Below are 19,826 nucleotides of genomic sequence, written 5' to 3'. Positions count from 1 at the left end.
CCACCCCGGCCCTGCTGCATGCCTGTGTCTGAGACCCTCAACTTCAGCACAGCACAGCCGGCTTGATAAACGACCTGTCTTACCTGTGGAATACATTTACAGAGGCCCAGAAAAGTAGAGGACATGTGTCCTCATACGTTGCCTCCACACAGCAGCCTGTAAGTGGGAATGGTGTGTGTGTGTGTGTGTGTGTGTGTGTGTGTGTGTGTGTGTGTGTGTGTGTGTGTGTGTGTGTGTGTGTGTGTGTGTGTGTGTGTGTGTGTGTGTGTGTGTATGTGTGTGTGTGTGTGTGTGACTGTGTGAATTTCTCGGTGAGGTGCAGGAGCGGTTGTGTGTTAGTGTTTGAGAGAGACAGTGATGCATGCCAGCTCACTCTTTGAGGACCTTGACCCTCATTTCCTCAATGTGAAACAGAACAAACTATCCCAGAGTGTGTTATGGCCAATTCAATCACACAAAGAAATACAGAGCAGCACATGTGGGCTGGCGCACACTGAGGGAATTCTCCATTCCGATGAATTAGACAACGAAGAAAGTAAGCCTCTTCAACGCTGTTTTGATATCAGGTCTTTTGTTTTGCCAATTCTGCCTCTAGTGCCATTAGGCTTGAAGAGAGTTTGCCTTAGAATGAAAAGAGTAGGAGGAGATGTTGTTTGTGTGAGAGCGTTTGTGTTTGCATGTTTATCGGCGTGTGTGTGTGTGTGTGTGTGTGTGTGTGTGTGTGCTGGGTGATCACAGCCCTGGAGAGCATGTTGAGTGGGGTTGGAGGGGTAACCAGACTAGATTTTTGGACGCCGTGCTGCATGGACCAGATGGTGCACTATACTCCAGTCTGGCAGTCCAACTGCTCACTGTAAACCGCACATAAACATACGTGCATGCACAAACACATATGCACATGCAGTAGAACGCACACGCACACGCATCCACAAACAATTTCCCTCTTACTGTCGCTGTCAGAACAGAGCGTTCCTGTTCAGGAGGACTGGATTCCCACGATACACACATTTGCCAGATAGACAAACACTACTCCCAGAGATGAAAGACACACATATTTCTGTATTTTATTTGCCCCTGCATTGTGGTTGATTTTTTTTTTTTTTTTTTTTTTTTTTTCCCCGCAAAGGTCTAATAAAAATATAAATCTATCATTTTTAATTATCTGTGATTGTCCCCCCACCCCCTTTTTTTCCCTTTTTTTTTTTTTCAGGCAATTATCTATGAGGGCCAAGATAAAAATCCAGAGATGTGTCGGGTCCTGTTGACCCACGAGATCATGTGCAGGTAAGACAAACCACACCGAGCTTTTCTTACCTGACCAATGTTTTACTTCGATCAAGACGAGTCTGTCTCTCAGGTGTTTCTGTCGGTGTACAGAAGGGGCAAAGACACGAGGAGCACTGCTAAATTACAATAGAAATCTTATCATTTTCCTCAAAGTGGGTTGGGGAGATGGGCTCTGGCCTATTTCTGTTGTGTGTGTATGTCTCTGTGTATATGTGTGTGTGTGTGTGTGTGCATCCCTCTCATGTTCAGCTAATTAGGACAAGGAAAAGCTCATTACTCAAACCCATCCTCCTCAGCCTGTGTAATACATGCAGTTTGCTGTGTCCTGACAGTGAGCTATGTGCAGAGGGTGGCAGACTCGAATTACACATAAAATACAGACGCACACACACACACTCTCACTCAAAAGTAGAAAGTAGGCAAAACTCTCACAAGCCCATTCCATGCATTTACAATCAATAAAAGCATCGCGCAGCGTGTGATTGTCTCTCGCAAGCCAGTCATCTAGAAGCATATGTGGAGTTGCATGTAGAAAAATGGCTAGTGGGAAAGCATAGCCACTTCCTGGTTATCACACAAAGCAATTTAGACCACTTGTTTTCATATACTGCAGGAAACGGTCGAGATCAGAAATCTGATCTGGCTCTCCAAGCCTCTCCTCCTGTGGGACTAGAGAAAGTAGGGGGAGGGTCAATTTCTCTCCCCCCTTTCTCTCACTGGCTTCGGTGTCTTCCTCCATCTCCTCCCACACACATGTACAGTAGATGCACACATGGAGTCAGACTCAGGTACACAGACATGCAAACAGCCAGACGAGCAGACAAGAGAGGAAAAGGTAGACGACGTGATACTTTTTGGGGGGGAGAGGAGGGGGGTTGACGGCACACAACACACTGTTACATTGTGCTGCAGTCAAATGATTCAGAAACGACTCGTCACATCAGTATGCAACCCCCTTCTACCCAGCATGCACTACTCCCCAGGTCCAGTGGGACCACTCTGTGACCCACTTCTGAGAGAGAGAAAGAGCGAGAGAGAGAGAGAGAGAGAGAGAGAGAGAGAGGCGGGATAGAGGGAGGGGACGAGCACAGAGGAAAAATAGAGAACATAAGATGTCTGGTTGTGTGATGTCTGACAGAAATGGAGCTAACCTGAGCCCTGGAGGCTAATTCAAGTTTGTATCGAGCCCCATTCAAGCTCACAGCTTTTGCTCGGCTCCTCTAAACTTTGCCTAAAAATCGCCCCGGCTGATCTCCCCGCCTGTAGTGCGAGAACCCTGGTCTTACCTCGACAAGCCAAACAGAAATCCTTCTCATGCTTCTTCTTGAACTCCACAAAAGTCTCACGCCCTTTTATTCCTATTTCTCTTTCCTGTGTGCTCATCTGACTTCCTCTCCCTGTCTAAGCTGTGCCTTATCTTGCTCCCTTCGTCGTTCACATCTTGGTGACTAACTCCCCTTTTGTCTCTGCCTCCCCTTGTTCTCTCGCCCCCTCTTCAGTCGATGCTGTGATAAGAAGAGTTGTGGCAACAGGAACGAGACCCCATCAGACCCTGTCATCATCGACAGGTAAGAAAACTTTGCCCTTCAACCTCGGCCGACAGGATGCTGCGCTGTCACTGCAAACACATCACATATGACTGGGTGTGAAGAAGAACTGTGTGCCATATGCACAGGCAGCAAATGTTGCAGAATCATATAATAGATATAAGTATCATGACAGAACTTCATTTAAATTTCGAGCGTAGTAAGCCGATGTGATTTGGCTAAGAAAATGTAACCTGCAGGCCTAATAAAGCAGGCCACAGGTGGTTGTTTCAGCGACCACAATTGTCTATGTAAGCAAAATGTGTGAAACGGCAGTAAATTATATTCCAAAGGGATGTGTGTGAAGTGGAGGAGCAGTCGCAGAGCAGTCGCAGAGCAGTCGGGCCTCCGCTTCAAGTGTGGTCAAACAGTGTTTGTGTGGTTGTGCTGATGACTTAGCTGATGAGCAGTTTGGGTTACAGCTGCCGTCTGGTGTGTTTCTGTGTATAAATCTCACTCTCGGGCGGGTGTGTTACTGAAGGTTGTTAGCTGCTTTTGACACTCACACACACACAGACACACACACACACACACACACACACACACACGCACGCACGCACGCTTTTTTTTTTAGTGTGTGCCTTTCTCCTGCTGTCATAAACTACCTCAGACCGATGCAGCAGCCTGTGTGATTTACAGTCAGAAAAGAAAAGCGCTGCAGATTGAGTGTCCGGCCTCTGCTGTATGCATGTGTTTGGCACACGGGTGGACAAACAGCGTGAGCAAGAGTATTTGTTTACAAGTGAGCAGTTCTTCAAGCATGCAGATTTAAAACTTATCTGATCACAACTGAAGGAGAGAACATAAACACTGCAGTGATTTCCCATGAAAGAGTCACAGTATGACATTTTGTTGGCCATATTTTGTGATCTATAACATGTCCAACCAACGTCATTATCAGGTGAAACGAAGAACTTCGTAGGCTATTTCATGTCTGATTTGAATTTGTCACATTTGAGTGTATCTGTGTGAGTGTTAATGAGGCAGTGACCTGTGCTATCTGATGAACACAGCTGTCCTGTTCTCACTGCTGCTCTGTCAAAAGCTACTCTTTACCTGTGTGTGTGTGTGTGTGTGCGTGTGTGTGTGTGTGTGTGTGTGTGTGTGTGTGTGTGTGTGTGTGTGTGCGTGCGTTTGTGCGCGTGTGTGCGTGTGTGTATCTATGTGTGCGCAAGTTTGTGTGTGCGTGTGCCACCCTCGTTCCGCTCCAGTGAAGCGGAAGGCCTCACCTCAGCGCTCCCTGAGACAGCTGCACCCCACCACGTGGCCTCAGACAACACGCCTGCCCATCACTCTGTGCCATATTTCAGATTTCTGTTTTCCTGTGTGCATACTTGTTGAATTTCTCATCTGTGCACTCTGTCGCTCCGTCTTTCTGGGCGCCACGCTGCCTCACCACGGTTAAACTTTCCCTTCAGTTTGCCACACTTTGAGCACAGCCACCTCGGCGAAGCAGGCTCTTCTCCTGTGAACAGCTTTCCCACACTGAGCATGTGTTGTGGTCGCTCGCTGGCGGTATTCCCCCGGCGCCCAATGGCTCAGGTGCGAGGGCAGCATTAACGAACAACAAATTAGAACAGGGGGAGGGAAAACAACAACAATATCTGTGTTTTCCTCTCCAGTGAGCACTCTTTCTGGACAGGAAAATAGGTCAGGTGAGAGCAGAGCAGTTGGGGAGGGGGTGGCAGCTAGTTTTAAAGGGGAGACTGAAGGGGAATAAGGAGAGGAGGGTTTATATATTTGCTCATTTAGTACCAATATATTCTTGGCAATTGCAATAATCAGGGAATCATAAACAAACAAACAACTGTGAGGCTGAAACTGACTCAATTACCGTGAGTTCCCCTCCTTCAAATTCATAAAGAAATACCATCAGCAGCCCCTCTCCACCCTTGAAGTTATTTAGTTCGTTAAATAAGGGCTCGTTAGCCCTCTGCTGTTTCGCAGAGATGATTAGATTTTACAGCCCTAATTAGCTGGGCTAGCTCTAACTCTTCTGGAAGAGTAATGGGTCTGATTGCCTAATTAGCTCTCTCTCTCGTTAATATGGGAGAAACAGGCCACTGCAGCAAAACCGCAGGAATGAGGAAAAATAAAGTCTGCTAATGAGAAACTTATTTGATTGTTAGGAGAACAAATCTGGTACAGTGTGGATCGGCAGCGCTCTGGGTACTGTACTCGCTCACCGGGAGAATCTCTCTCACCCCTTTTCTTTATCTCGCCTCCTGTTGAAAGGAGAATGCATTTGGTTTTAAAGCGTCTACATGGAGCAATATGATTCAGATTTTAATTATGAAGCATATTTGTTTAGGCTATGATAACAAACACCACTAACATCTCTTAGGATTTCACTGAAGTGGAAAGAAATATTCAACACAATATGTGCTGCTGTATGGCTTCTATGTCTTCTCTGCCATCTGATCAACATGACAACCCATGGCATGTTTTATGATTAAACCTCAGAGGTGCTGCGTTCTTGGGAATTCCGGTGGACCTCGGCATGACATGTTGTGTCAGTGCTTGACACCGGGCAGGGGAAGCAGCTGAAAGGTGAGCCGCTCCCGTGTGTCTCTTCCCCAGGGAAACACGTGTGGTCCACTTTAGCCTCTTACAGAGACAGGATAATATGAGGGGGGCCCTTAACCCCCCAACCTCCACTTCCACTTCTCTCCATCACTCGTGCTTAGTGTGGGGTTAATCATATGCAGCCACTGCATATGATCAGTCTATCATGTGCCTGGATGGGCCTCAAATCACAAACAGATTTGCCTCCCTCCCACCCACACACACCTTTGCCATCTCTCTGCATAGCTTATCTTAAATGTGTCTCCCAGCACAACTATTTTTGTTAATTTACTCAGTACATCGATATAACTGTGCACAAATCTGTCAACCTCACTCGCTTTGAGGGTATGACTGTCCCTCCAGCGCCATGTGTCCTCTCCTGCTTTCTACCACCTGTGTCCCGTGGCCTTTTCCTGCTCGTCCAGCTCCCACAGGCCTGCTGCAGGGTGTCCCGCAGGCAGGGAGAGCCTCTCTCGAGGGGGGATAGAAACACTCTGTGACCAGAGATAAGAATCCACCGGTTAGCCCGGCATGATCCCCCTCTCCACTCACAGTGCCAGGAGGGGCGAAGGGGTGTCAAGTTTACATGCACAGACAATGTTATTTCAGGTTTATTGCTGTTTTTGAGTGTGTGCCTGTGTGTGTTTGCGTTTGCACACACTCCTGCAGCCCGCTGTTGATGTGCCCCATTTCCTTGCATGCGTGTCGGTGCTTGTGTATCCGCATCGATGTTGGTCATTTCCCCAGGAGTGAGTGTGTGTGTGTTGATAGAGGCCATTTCCTGACGAGTGTATGTGTGTGTCTTGAGCAAAGAATGTCGGGCAGGAAGTGCTCCTCCCGGGGAGGATGATGTCATGGCCGACGGTTTCCTGTTCTCTGAGCGAGTGGAATGGACTGGATCTCAGCTTCACGGTGGGTAGTTAGCACTTGTGGACCAGGTTTTGGTTCGGCTGCCTCAGGTCTACACCTGGTTTAGATCACCTCACATCTGGAAGAAAGAAAAACTTTGAGGCTAGCAGTGTATTGAACATTTTCATATTTAATGTATTGCTAGCTTGTCACTGTCCCTCTCCAGTGGGGAACCCCCTCATTGTTTTGGTTGTTATGTTTGGATGCACTTCCTGGGGTGAGAGGTCATGTGTTGCCTTGGCTGGGCTAACGTGCACTAGTGAATAATGTATGTCATTGACTTTATGTCAGCCCTGCCAGCCCCCAAAGCAGAGCCCACCCATGTTTAATTCATCCATCTCATTTGTGTGTGTGTGTGTGTGTGTGCCTGAGAATGTGTGTGTGCGTGTGTCATTTAGAGGCCCAGTCTGCACCTGTCCAGCCATTAGCCCCCTTCTCATTTGCATTTGATGCTAATGTGGTTTACTGGCAGCGCCTTCCGTCCCCTTAGCTTAGTTTCATTTTCATATCCATGACTGTGTTTGTGAGAAGGAGAACGCACACTTATAGTACAGCTACCCTACATCCTTCTGATTGTATCTGCTGACACCTGAATATACAGGTCTTCATTGTTTGCTTTTCCACATGTTGGGTCTGTTTTATTTCATGCAGAATAATGGTTCTTTTTTCCCCCTTTATTCCCCTTCTTTTTTTCTTTTTTTTTTCTTCTCACAGTTGTTTTTCTGTTGTGTCTCTGACCACCTATCGGTAGCTTGACATTTCCCTCCAAGACAAAGGGAAGCTAGAAACAGAGTCATGAGACCCTGGGGGTGACACTGCTTTGCTTGGTGGAATACAGTATCTTTGCTCCTTTTTTTTTTTTAAACTTGTATGATCTTCCTTTGGCTTGATTTGGTGCTTTTCTGTTTGGGGGGAGGAGGTGCACATCACACGCACAGCCCCCCTCTTTAGAAGATCTTTTTTTGTGTGTTTGTGGTTGTTCTTGTTGTTGATGCGCTGCCTCTTTTTTGTGCAGTCTTAGGGGGAACAGCTGCATCAGATGTTATGGGAGGCTTTGAAAAGGACTGGCCCTGAGCTGGTTGTGGTGTTTGTGCAGGGCTCAGGGGCAAAGAGGCAGAGTTGCTGGCTCATCGATATGCAGGCACAACTCCCCTCCCTCAGGTGCTAGCTGCCTCACAAATCTGCCACACACACGCAAGCACCAACTCATAGACATACATGCAGCTCTCACCCTCAGATAAACTCATACAGAAATACATATGCAGACACACACACGCACACCCGGTTCGAAGAATCCATAGGTGTGCAAAAATATAGCACGTCGCGCGCAAACACACACACACACACACGCACACAGATTCACATTGACCTGCAGCTTTCTGCATCTGTTTGGTTGTGTTCTTTTTTCCCTGCGGTGGTTCCCCCCCATGCAATGGAGGAAAGCGCGTCCCCGGGGACGGACGGCTGCGTTGATTGACAGCAGGGAGTTTGGAGGTCGAGGAGCCTCTAAAACAGCGCTGCCTCTTTCTCTCTCATCCAGACCTTCAGCCCTTCTCACCCCCATCGACTGGATCGCTTTCATTAGCCGACACCTCACAAAAAATGAACACATCATTTGTTCACATGGGTTCATTTTGGGTTTGTCAATATGAAACATCAAATTAACACAAGAAAAAAAAATGGAAATATTTAGTTTTTTTTATTAATGCTGAAGTTTGTGTGTATTTCATTGTTGAATTCTTTCCCCAATAAACTAAACAGAGCTGCTATCACACTTTATAGGTAGTTAAGCTAATGCTCCCCAGCTGAATGCAGGTAACAGCCAGTTTATTAGGACTTATAAAACATAATTTACAAATGCCATAACAGTGAAAAGTTCTGGGCTTCGTGACATGCAGTTTTTTGGCTGCAGCTACTGTAAATAGCACTGTTGTAGCTCTATTTTCTCTGCAAACTGCTTTGTCATTACTGCTTGACATTCCCTGCTTGACCTGGCTGCTCTCCTTGGTCGTTCCCTCTGCCTTTGTGTCAGTGTTTGTTCTGTCCCAGAATGAAGGGGTTTGGCTGGCCGCAGCTGACCCAAATGAGTAGCGTCCTACTTTTCTGAGAGCTATTTAAGACATTTTTTGGTGTTGGAAATTGCAGGTTAGAGAGATAGAGATAGAATGGGAGTTAAATAGAATGAAGATATATTTACCATATGAAAGGTCTCATGTGTGAACGTGTGTGTGGTGCTGCAAGTGAGGGAAGAGTAACGTTTTCCAGGATTTAGCCCGTGACTCGCCCTAGAAGATGCGCTCAATTTGCTTTTCAAATGAGGCGTGAAGAGCACAAGTGTGTGCCTCTCAGTGTGATGCTATACGTTTGGACGTGCATGCCTATGTGTGTGCGTGGCAGGAGCAAAGCTTTGTTTTCTCAGTGCTGTGATGTGTGTGGACAGTCTAGCACACGGCCCACTAAGTGCTCTCTCAAAGCCAATGTGTTACATGGCTGTCCGTGTTGCTGCTCTTAATTGAATAGACACACCAGCTCCTCTCAGGGAAAGATACTCAGGCCTCCTATCATAGCAGGCTGCTCGATGACACAGCGTCATCAAGCAATATAGCTTCAAGCTGCCCTGATCTAAGCCCTCAGCAATGATTCATTGTTGACTGATTATTTCTGCTAAGTGAGAACACAGACCGTATACTGCATGCCAGCTTCATACCCCCCAGCCTGGTGTCTCACATCCTATCAGCCAGTTTCAACTGCAGCCTGTCCTCGGACATGTTACCTCAGCGCTGTAGCCCATGATGTAAGTCCAGGTGTCCAGGATGAGTGTTTGTGACCCGCTGTGCCCGAGCAAGATGTATAGTCTGTTGATTGTTTTCCATCAATCTGTCCAGGAAGAATGGATCGCTGGCTAGGCGCTGTGAGCGGCGCTCTCAGTTTCACATGTCACAATGGAAGGAAAACCTGCACGACATGGGGGAGACAGGGAGGGAGAGATATGTATTGTGATAGCGGTGCTGAGATTCTGCATCAAAGTTATGGCATTTAAACCATATTCTGATCATTTTTAATGGGAGATTTTCCTTTTTTGTATCCAGGATGATTTTTAATTGTCTTTAAAAGATTAAAAACATACATACTCTATTTTCTTGGCATATCATTCTCTCCAAGTTCATCCTTTTCATGTCTGCTCTTATATATGAGTTTTGTGACATTGAGCTTGACTAATTTGAGCTGTAATGTTAGGAGACGAAAGGGAGAATGTCTGCTGTAATTAAACGTAAAGCAGGGACGTCAACATGCAGACAATTATGGTCAACAGCATTGTTCGATCAAAGAGCTTATATATTCTTACATTCCTAATATATTCCTCTTACTTTGCATTAATCATCAACAAATGAGACCCAAGCACATGTCACCGTTCCACTTCAAAAAGCAGAGCTGGATTTAAAGGCCTTTGTTTGTTTTTATGTAACTCATGAGGGGAGACAAAGTAAGGCGTAGGCAATCGACTGAGACACTTTGTTGTTTTACACCGCCTCACCTCCTTTATGTGTGCTGCTAACGTTGTTTGTTTGTTTACCGAGTGGCTTGACCTCGCTGAGAGGAAAGTTCACTCGTTTCCTTTTCTTCTGAGTCTCCTTGTGTGTTTGTCTCCCTCTGATTTTCTCCATCCATCTGTCTCGCTTCTTCTTCTTCTCTCCCTCTCTATCTATCTGCCCCTCTGTCTATGTGTCTTTTTCTCTTTGGTCCTCCCACTCAAAACTCCAGATTTAACTCTGAAGGTTTCTTGGTTAATCACACTTGGAATCTTCCCCACGTTTGAACGCTCTTCCTCGGCAACGTACTCTTCCTCGATCTCTGCGTGCGGCGCAGGAGAGAGTCATGCTAATTATCCCAGTTATTGGCTTCTCCAACACAGGAGCTGTGATTTACATGAGGTGACATTCAGTTCAAACACACAGGCCTTTGCAACCTTTTTCTGGAAAACAATTAACAGCGGCACTTTCTCCTCTGCCTCTCTCCTCTACCTTGTCTTCTCTCTCCCTACGCCACTCCCTGCCTCTTCCTCTGGCTATTGTCTTTGCACAAACAGGGAAGATTTACTGCCAAAAAAATTAAGGGTGTGTGAGATGTGACAGGCAAAACTGTTGGAGTATTTTCTGTCGCAAGTGATGGCTTGCTTGTTAATTTACAGTTATTCTTTGCGATAGTTATGCAGTGAGGAGTTTGGAGGAGCTTTTGAGCGAAACTAACAATATTTTAACTTCAGTGGTCTTTAAATTGTGTCACATTTGTACAAAAAAAGCCTGTTTATACATTTCATTTGTATTTCCTCCATTGACCCTGGAGAATTTATCATACTTTTTTAAACACACACACACACACACACACACACACACCTACAGACAGACATATAGCCCACGCCGGCACATACAAGCACAAAGACAAACTTACAAGCCTGCCGTTAATGAAGTGCGTCTCTCTTCTGTCATGACGGCCATGTTAGCATGACAAGATGTTTATACATACAATCACGGCTGCGGCTCTGATGTGGGCCGGGATGAAAGAGAGATGAGAGGAGAGGAATAAGAGCCGGCAGAGACGTGACGATGAGCGTCGGGTACGGCCTGCTTTTCTCTGTTTGACAGGAGGACAGTTGTAACAGTACCCCACTGCGAGCCGAGAGTGAGGAACAGAGACACTTACAGCAGACAGACAGACAACAGAGAGAGAGATGTACCTGGAGAAAAATATTCTGAAAAGGAAAGACTTCTCTTTTTTTTTTTTTTTCCACAGAGGACTTCTCTGAACTCAACCACATTCTCCAAACTGGAGGAAAACAATTAGATCCACCCGCTTCCCCTTGTCCTGCAGTGTAGATTACAAATGAGCAAACTGGCATTTATCACATTACTACAAACATTTATTAAAGCCGGTTCCCCTCTAAAGCTGCAGAGATAACAGTGGGTAATTGCAGAGACTGGCTCTATTAGTTAAGTATGCCTAATGTCACTGCCTCAGAGCATTAATGGACGCCGTAGTATTATGTTCCTGCGCTCATTACCACCCCACTCCCCTTCAAACAGATACACACACACAAAATCACACACACACATTCACACACCCTCTCCCCCTCCATTGACCCTGCAGCAGGAGTCTGTGCCACTCTAATGAGAAATGGAAAACACTACTCCGCAAGCTCCAAGACACACACACACACACACACACACACACACACACACACACACACACACACACACACACACACACACACACACACACACACACACACTCAACGGGAGACATTACAAGGGGACAGAGGGGTACAACACTATAATCACACACGCCCAGGGAAACAATTGTGCCGTTATCAGAGTGATCACATTATAAAAGTTTAATAAACACCAAACGGCCTAATGGTGAATTAGCCTGCATCTGCCCTGTGTTGTGCCAGGCTATAATTAGTGATTTAACAGAGACAAACAAATGTTTTTAGCCAAAGCTTTTTACAGTCAACAGATTTTTAGTCGAACATAAATTATCACGTTTGTCCAGTATTAAAAGAAAATGAAGGAGGTTGTTTTTATTTTTTTCTCTGTGATCTCGACTCCAAGACACCAAAAGTCACACAGACAGTCGCACAAACACTGAACCGCAGAGGAGAGTTTTGGCTCAAGCCCCAGTCTGGTTTTCTAAGTGGCACTTGAGATGTGTATGGAGAGAGGCGGATGGGTGCTTGAGATTGTTGAGGAGGAGAATGAAGGGGGGTGGGGAGGGGTGGGGCAGGAAGAGTTGGTGGTGAATGACGTGGAATAAGACAAGAGGAGGGGAGAAACACTCTTCCGTCTCTGCTGGGCAGAAGCAGTGGACTGTCTATTTTGATACGCATGTTTGTGTGTGTGTGTGTGTGTGTGTGTGTGTGTGTGTGTGTGTGTGTGTGTGTGTGTGTGCACGTATTTGCATGTGTGCAGATGTGGGCAGGGATGCGAAATCAATGACAATTTATAATTTACAATCACGAGGACGTATCACTTTTTACAGGGCCTCCATCTTCATTCATCAATATTACATCAGGACCCAGACGCTCAGTGTGAGGGAGCAGGAGGGTGAGAAAACGGCTGAGGAGAGAGAATATGGCTTTGGTCCAGTGTGTGTGTGTGTGTGTGTGTGTGTGTGTGTGTGTGTGTGTGTGTGTGTGTGTGTGTGTGTGTCTGTGTCTGTGCGCATGTGCGTGTGCATGTGTGTGTGTGGGGGGGGGGAGTGGCAGCAGAGTGGGTGAGTGGGTGGATGGGGGTGGATGGGGGTGGGGGGCATTTGCTGAGGTTGTAGAAAACATTGCTTCCAGCATACACAAATGTGCAAACGCATACCCCACCTCGCATGTGTGTATGTGCGTGTCCGCATCTGTCCGACTTGCTTTTGTGTGTGCATGTCTGCGTGTGCGTGCTTCCCAGCTGAGTGACAGCTTAGTATTGATCTGTGGGAGGCCCCGGTGTCATTAGACCCAGTATGGACCAGCAGGCACACGTGGAGGTCAGGGCACGGAGTTTGTGCATGTGTGTATGTGAGATTGTGTGTGTGTGTGTGTGTGTGTGTGTGTGTGTGTGTGTGTGTGTGTGTGTGTGTGTGTAAGACTGGAGACCAAGTGTTCAGTAGTGACAGGCTCAAGCCTCTGAAAGAAAATCAATCGTGTCATAAGAGGAAGGTTTCCTCCAGCCTCCTTCTCCCTCTTTCTTCTCTCCTCCTCTTCCTCCTCTTTTCATCTTTTATCCCTTCTTTTACTTTTTTCTTTTAGCTCTCCTCATCTGGGAGGTCATCCAAAGACCCTCTATTTATACGTTTACCATCAGCTTCTTTCTTTCTGTTTGAGCCTCTCTGTTTCTCTGCCACACACTCACCACATTGCGCTCCTGGGTCAGGATGGGGGTTACATGTGTGATGTGTGGATCAATTTGAGGGGTTATCCTGGCAAAAACGCAGCCATTAGTGACAGAACTGATCCTGGATCAGCCCTCATTAACTAAAAGGGTACGGGGACTGTTTGTCCAGATAAAAGAAATGACCCCAAACCAGTGCCAATTAACTGAGAGGGCAGAGACTAGTTAAATTGACGACATGCATTATTTTGCTTAACAGAAGTTTGATTCGAAAAGAAAGTGATAAGACTTTATTTTATTGTGAATTTAAGCTGTCCTTCAGTTATTTATCATTAAGGATGAGCACACACATGCTCACTCACACACACACTCACACACACACATACACTCTCACACACACACACACACACACACACACACACACACACACACACACACACACACACACACACACACACACACACACAGGGCAAGCATCCACCTGTTCTCCTCTCCCCTCTCTTGCCTGAGGGGACTAGTATGGTAGATAACAGTTTGAGTGGGCTTGCTGCAAAACACTAATCAGACCTAACACTGCCTAATTAGCACAGAGTCCACTGATTGGCTTACAGCAATAATTAACACAGGTGAGAATAATTAGCTCCCCATAGACCTGTTTGTGCTTGTGTGTGTGTGTGTGTGTGTGTGTGTGTGTGTGTGTGTGTGTGTGTGTGTGTGTGTGTGTGTGTGTGTGTGTGTGAAGGATGTTATTATGCAGTCTTGGTCCCCAGTGAGACTGAGGAGGCAGAGAGAAGAATCAAACTCATTACTGAAACCAGGCCAACCTGTGTTAGGTGCTCTGCTTTCCCACACCCAGAGAATTAGCCACAGAGAGATCCACCTCCCATCTCTCCTCTCTCTGTCTCTTCATGTGTGTGTGTGTGCGCCTATACTTTCTCGCTTTTTCTTCTTCGCTCTCCCTCCGTCCCTTTCCCTTCAGCCCCCCGTGCTGATGACTGAAGGTGCGTTTGAGGAATCTCACCGCTAGGTGAACCTGCTAAGATAAGATGAAACACAGACACGGGGCATCTTTCTATCATATTCTGTCTCTCTGGTGGTCTGGTTCTCTCTTTCATCCCCCGCCCAGCCCTCTTGCAATCTCTCTTTAGAATAGTAAGAACAAAATGGGGGGGGGGGAAATGTTGGCGATTGCTGTCTTCCTCTTCCATATAAATAACTCCATCACATAGCCTCTCCCTCTCCATAAAATTGTATACCATACTCTCCACGAACTACTACTTAACTGCCTGGCTGTATAAAGAAGCTACTGGAACATGCTCAGCCAGCGCCTCATGTTGCCTCTCCCAGACAGAGACAGAACGAGATAATGATAAAGATTGAGAAGGAGAGACAAAGAAAAGAAAGAGGGGAGATTGTTTTGCTGGAAGACTGGCCGTCGTTCATCAGTCTGGAAGCAGCATGGTGTCCTCCATCTCACTCTCCCTGGTTATTTTTACCAAAGTGCTGCTTCTTTGATCAAGCCAACATCACAGGGAAGAAGACGGGCACGCAGACATTGAGAGGGGGTTAATATTGGAACACAATTGACGGCTTGTCACTTTTAGCTCCGAGGCACCAACATCGCAGAGTAGTTAGTTAGGTGCCAGAGAGGGAGAAAGAGGGGGGTAACGCACACACACACACACACACACACACACACACACACACACACACACACACACACACACACACAAACATGCACATACACACAAACATACACACACACCTCCAAGAGCTTTATGTGTGCTAAATAAATAACAAGCACCGATGTAAATTGGTGTTTTCCTGGAGTGTGCGGCTGCTCCTGGGATGTATTTTTCATGTCAAGACATTTTAGTGGTTTAGGAGTGCAAGATGTACGGATAATGAATTTAACCCCCCCAAACTGTGCGTAAACACACACAAACACACAGTTTTGCTCCCATACATACACACAGGGAAGAGAGTCAGACTGTTTACCTGACCACAGGTGCACCGCAGCGTTAATGTGAGGCACATTCAAGCTGATTCCCGCCCCCATCTTGCTTCTCTACACAGTTGTTCTCCACCCACCAGGATCCAGGGAGGTGCCAGGGGCAACATCAGCCTATAACCATAAAGTAGTCGAGACACAGTGGGAGAGGAAAGCTCATTGTTGGCTGACTGATCTCCAGTCGCTCACTGACAAGCATCCATGTTTGCTGGATTTGTTTTTTTGTTCTGTTCGCTCGTGGTAAACACTTGCCTCTCATAACAGGCAGCTACTACCTCTGTCGCACCACGGCTGTCAACACGGCGCTCACCACCACTGTGCTCCACATCACTCCGAGCTGTACAGTGCACACACACGCATACGAGATGTATGTATTAGCGAAATGGATGTACTCAAAGGCAGCTTAAATGCATATAAGAGCTGTTAAAGCAGTGTTTATGGGAGGCATTTGCATAGTATTCAAAGCACTTTCTGTTTCCTCTTTCCTTACACACACACACACACACACACACACACACACACACACACACACAACACACACACTCGTAGGCTGCACTTTTCCACCACAAATACTCTCAACATGCCTTCCTGACTAAAAAAACAAAACAAAATGAAAGAAGGTTGATTGAGGCAAAACAAGGAAGGCTGTTTTTTTCCATATTTCCTGTTTCAATAATTAATATGCATGAGTTTTATGGCCGCTTAAGATGCGATCAATTATTCATTAACAGCATGTTAATTGCATCCACAGTCGTGAATATTTAACCAAACACTAAATCAATGGGGTCGAATGAGCAGCAATATGGACATTTTATAAGCTTTGCCAAAAATTAGGTTAGGCTTTAATGAAAATGGCAGAGAACATATTGAAAAGGGACAAATGTGAAGAAAGAGCTAACTTCACAAAGCAGACGATTGGAATAAATGCAAGGTTGTTGACTCGTAATCGTATAGTCAGTGACTCTTAGCCTTTTCTTTTGCTTTGTCTCTTTTTTTTTCTAATCTCCTTTTTTAAATGGAGAAGATGTAATCTCTTCATCTCTGCCCACTGTAGCCAGCCTTTTTCACTCTCAAAGACTCCAGACTCCTTTGTCCTGGATCTTTGTGTGTGTGTGTGTGTGTGTGTGTGTGTGTGTGTGTGTGTGTGTGTGTGTGTGTGTGTGTGTGTGTGTGTGTGTGTGTGTGTGTGTGTGTGTGTGTGTGTGTGTCTGTGCAGCTCTTGTTTTTGTGTGTGTGTGTGTGTGTGTGTGTGCGTGTCACAGCGGTGTCTGGACAGTGACATTTCTCTGCTTGGATAACCATCGCGCCCTCTGTCCCTCTGTCCCTCCAGCCATGACGCAGGGTAATGTCACCTGTCAGTCTCAAACTCCTACTTACAACCGCTATCCCCTTCGAGTCCCCCCCCCACACACACACACACCTCCACCCGGCCCCCACACAAAACACCACCACCGCCACCCACACCAGTCCGCCACCATCTCGCCATGACCCTAAGCTGCTCCTCCCCTGGACCTCACCTGGGAGACAAAGCCCTCACCATCTTCCCCGTTCCTGCTCCTTTTGTCCTCCTCACCACTACCTTATATGACTCCATATCCTCCTGCTCTTTCACTGCCTTATATCCAAATGGCAACCCCACCCCTTCTCCCCCCTTACATGTGCAGGACTCAAGAATATGGCATGGGAAGACAGCATATATAGTGAAAGGCAAAGTCAGGGGTGGGAAGTTGACTTTTTGCTTGGACCCTGGTGTGTTCTGCGCCTGTTTTCAATTACTCTCCCTGCACTGGCAGGGTGGAGGTTTATGCATTATATGGGAATGTAATTGACTATAACTGCCCTCTTAACATTAACCAGGTGTACTGGCTGAGTGTGTGAGATTAGGCCCCGGGTCTTGGACGTTATGATGTGTGTGGACTGTCTATGCGGTTGCGTTGTTGTTGATGTATTTATACCTTACTCCTGTGAGGTGCTGTCCATTAGCACCACATTTAGATATGCCATTTTCCTGGGTATACGTGTGTTTGCGTGTTTGCGTATGTGCACACCACAAACGCTGGTCTTTTTTGTGTAAGTTTCACCATCCGTCTGCCTGTGCACATGTAAGAATGAGAGGGAAAGTAAAGAAAGAGGCAGGATACAGATACAGCCCGCTTCAAGGGGGGCCTGACTTTACAAGGACAAAGTCAAAATGGGCCCATTCACAAGGCTGACATGCTGTGATTTGTATGTATAGCAGTGTGCAGCCTGCAGGGCACTAGCCCAGGGGCTATCATAGACACCCAGACCTGTACACCAGCAGGGGGAGGTGATGGAGGCGAATGGAGAGTGTGTGTGTGTGTGTGTGTGTGTGTGTGTGTGTGTGTGTGTGTGTGTGTGTGTGTGTGTGTGTGTGTGTGTGTGTGTTGGTGGAAAAAGAAGCATCAACAGGCTGTCAATCAAACACCAGCCACAGCTTGTCACTCCACGAAAAGAGCTCGTCCGGGGGAGAATGGGAGTCCCTGGGACCCTGAGAGGAGAGAGGAGGTGGTGCTGGAGGGCAGGTGGAGGCAGCAGGGAGGAGGTGACTGTCTGTCTGTCTCAGCGACTCAAGCTTGATTTGATATTTGATAGCGAGCATGTGGCATTTGAATGCAAATCTATTTTGATTGTCTCACCGTCTGATAGGGTTAAGAGGAATCTATAGGGGATAGGCATGCATGTGTGTGTGTGTGTATCAGAGGGCCGAGTGGAGAAACACACGTGCAATAAGAAAGAGAATTATTCAAATGGATTATATTACTCACCAATTCACTTGCATCAGGCTTTTTGTCCCTCCCGAAGCAATAAAAAGATATTTAATCAGTATAAATATAAAAGGTAATGGGTCAAAGGTTATGGAAGAGTGTTGTGCAGTAATATGTGTCTCCTTGAGGTTGTGGTAAGACTCACTGCAGTCACTCTTTATGTAGGAAACCTTGGCAGTCTATATAGTCACGATGTACATCCCTGTGTGCATGTGTACATCTGAAAAACTTGTGCAGGATAATTATTTTTGCACATGGAGGACTGTGTTTAACAGCAAGCATGCCAAGTAGGTAGACAGACGGACAGAGAGACGGATATATAAAGTCGGTATTACTGCAGTATGGAAATCCGAAGCTCAGTTCCCTCCCAATTAGAGCAGTGACTTCTGAAATGCCATAATACCCATTAATTAGCAGGCTGCTATTTTCTCAGTGATTTGGCTAATTAGTCTGCGAGGCTCTACACTATCTGGACCATTATTATTGGGTTGAAGCCATGCACACACACTCAACACACTCGTGCTCGAGTTGCCACGCAAACAACAGCGTCCCTCTTGATATATGTACCTCACAACTGCAGCAGATACACACGCAGTGCACATTGCAACAATTTCCCACAGCTGAGTGACCCTAATTTAAGCGCCACCGTTAAATGCTTCAGTAGCAGCACAGCATAGCATGAGCAAGTTAAAGCTAAAGACGGCGGGGGGGGGGTTTGATGAAGAGTTAGACACACGCCGCCCTTTTCCTCTTTAATTACGTGATCCTCATAGCATGGTATCACATACTGATAAAGCCCAACAAACACCAACGCAGCCCCGTCCTCCTGTGAGGAACAACAGGGAAGCGTCTCAGCCCCCCGTAATGACGAGGCATGTGTGTGTGCGCAGCCCTCTCTGCTCCGACAGTCCATCAGTGTCTCCCACCGGACAGACAGGCCACTGACACAGCACCACGAGGCCGGGGAACCTCTTCAATCACTCCCTCACTTTTCCCTCTCTGTCAGGCAGCAGAACGGCGTGATTGATCTGTTATTTCTCCGCGGTGTTAAAGGAAAGAAGTTCTGTTGGAGTTATTTAAAAAAAAAAAAAAAAAAAAAAAAAAAAAAAAAGAGGTCTGGTTTATGTGACAGCCACTTTCATTAGTTTATTAATCATCTTCATCAATAATGTAGCTCAGCTGTTGGTCATCTTCTAGCTTGCGTGTGTTTACATGCATGTGTTGTGAGTGTTTTGCTCACACTCCTAGCAGCCTGATGAACTTCATAAGTGTCCCATCACCACTTTAATCAAATTACTTATGAACCAAAATTGACAGTTTTCATTAATTATAAAGGATTATTCTAATTGCGATTCAAATTTATTCATTTAGAACAGACGGCATTCAGTAATGTTTCAGGAAATTTGCATATTAAATGGAGAGGGTAGGCCATTAGCTATGCTAATGTATGCATGATTCCTTATTTTGTGATTGGTGGGCCATATGTAGCAGGCTGGGGGTGTGCAGGTGAGGAATCTAGAAGGAGCTGTAATATGTTTGATAAACACAGAGGGATGCAAGGCCAAAACACACACACGCACACACACACACGCACGCACGCACACACACACGCACGCAAACTGTAGGAAGCCATACGTCTCTGTTCAGTATCAATCTCCCTCTGTCTTTCCTCTGTCACACACACTCTCTCTCTGTCTCACATTTTCTCAGCCTCTCCCACTCTCTGCTTCCATATTCCTCCCTCAAGACCCATCGGTGGAAGCAACTTTTCACCTGAGAACAAACATGGCACACTAATTAAGTTTCTGAT

General features: G+C 46.3%; 1 protein-coding gene across 2 annotated transcripts in view; it reads left to right on the top strand.

Annotated features, from left to right (window-relative positions):
* ebf1a (EBF transcription factor 1a) overlaps nt 1-19,826 on the top strand; it is a 55,941-nt gene that overhangs the window by 3,869 nt on the left and 32,246 nt on the right. For both annotated transcript variants that reach the window (XM_069170398.1, XM_069170397.1), the window contains exons 5-6: nt 1,211-1,284; nt 2,787-2,855. In XM_069170398.1, coding sequence (XP_069026499.1) covers nt 1,211-1,284; nt 2,787-2,855 — 143 coding nt within the window. The remainder of the gene's footprint in view (nt 1-1,210; nt 1,285-2,786; nt 2,856-19,826) is intronic.

Source organism: Embiotoca jacksoni, unplaced genomic scaffold, assembly GCF_022577435.1.
Source record: "Embiotoca jacksoni isolate LCO1_2020_lvr unplaced genomic scaffold, fEmbJac1.0.p SCAF_5, whole genome shotgun sequence".
In the NCBI taxonomy this organism is placed as follows: domain Eukaryota; kingdom Metazoa; phylum Chordata; class Actinopteri; family Embiotocidae; genus Embiotoca; species Embiotoca jacksoni.
This window is presented reverse-complemented; position numbering and strand designations above follow the sequence as displayed.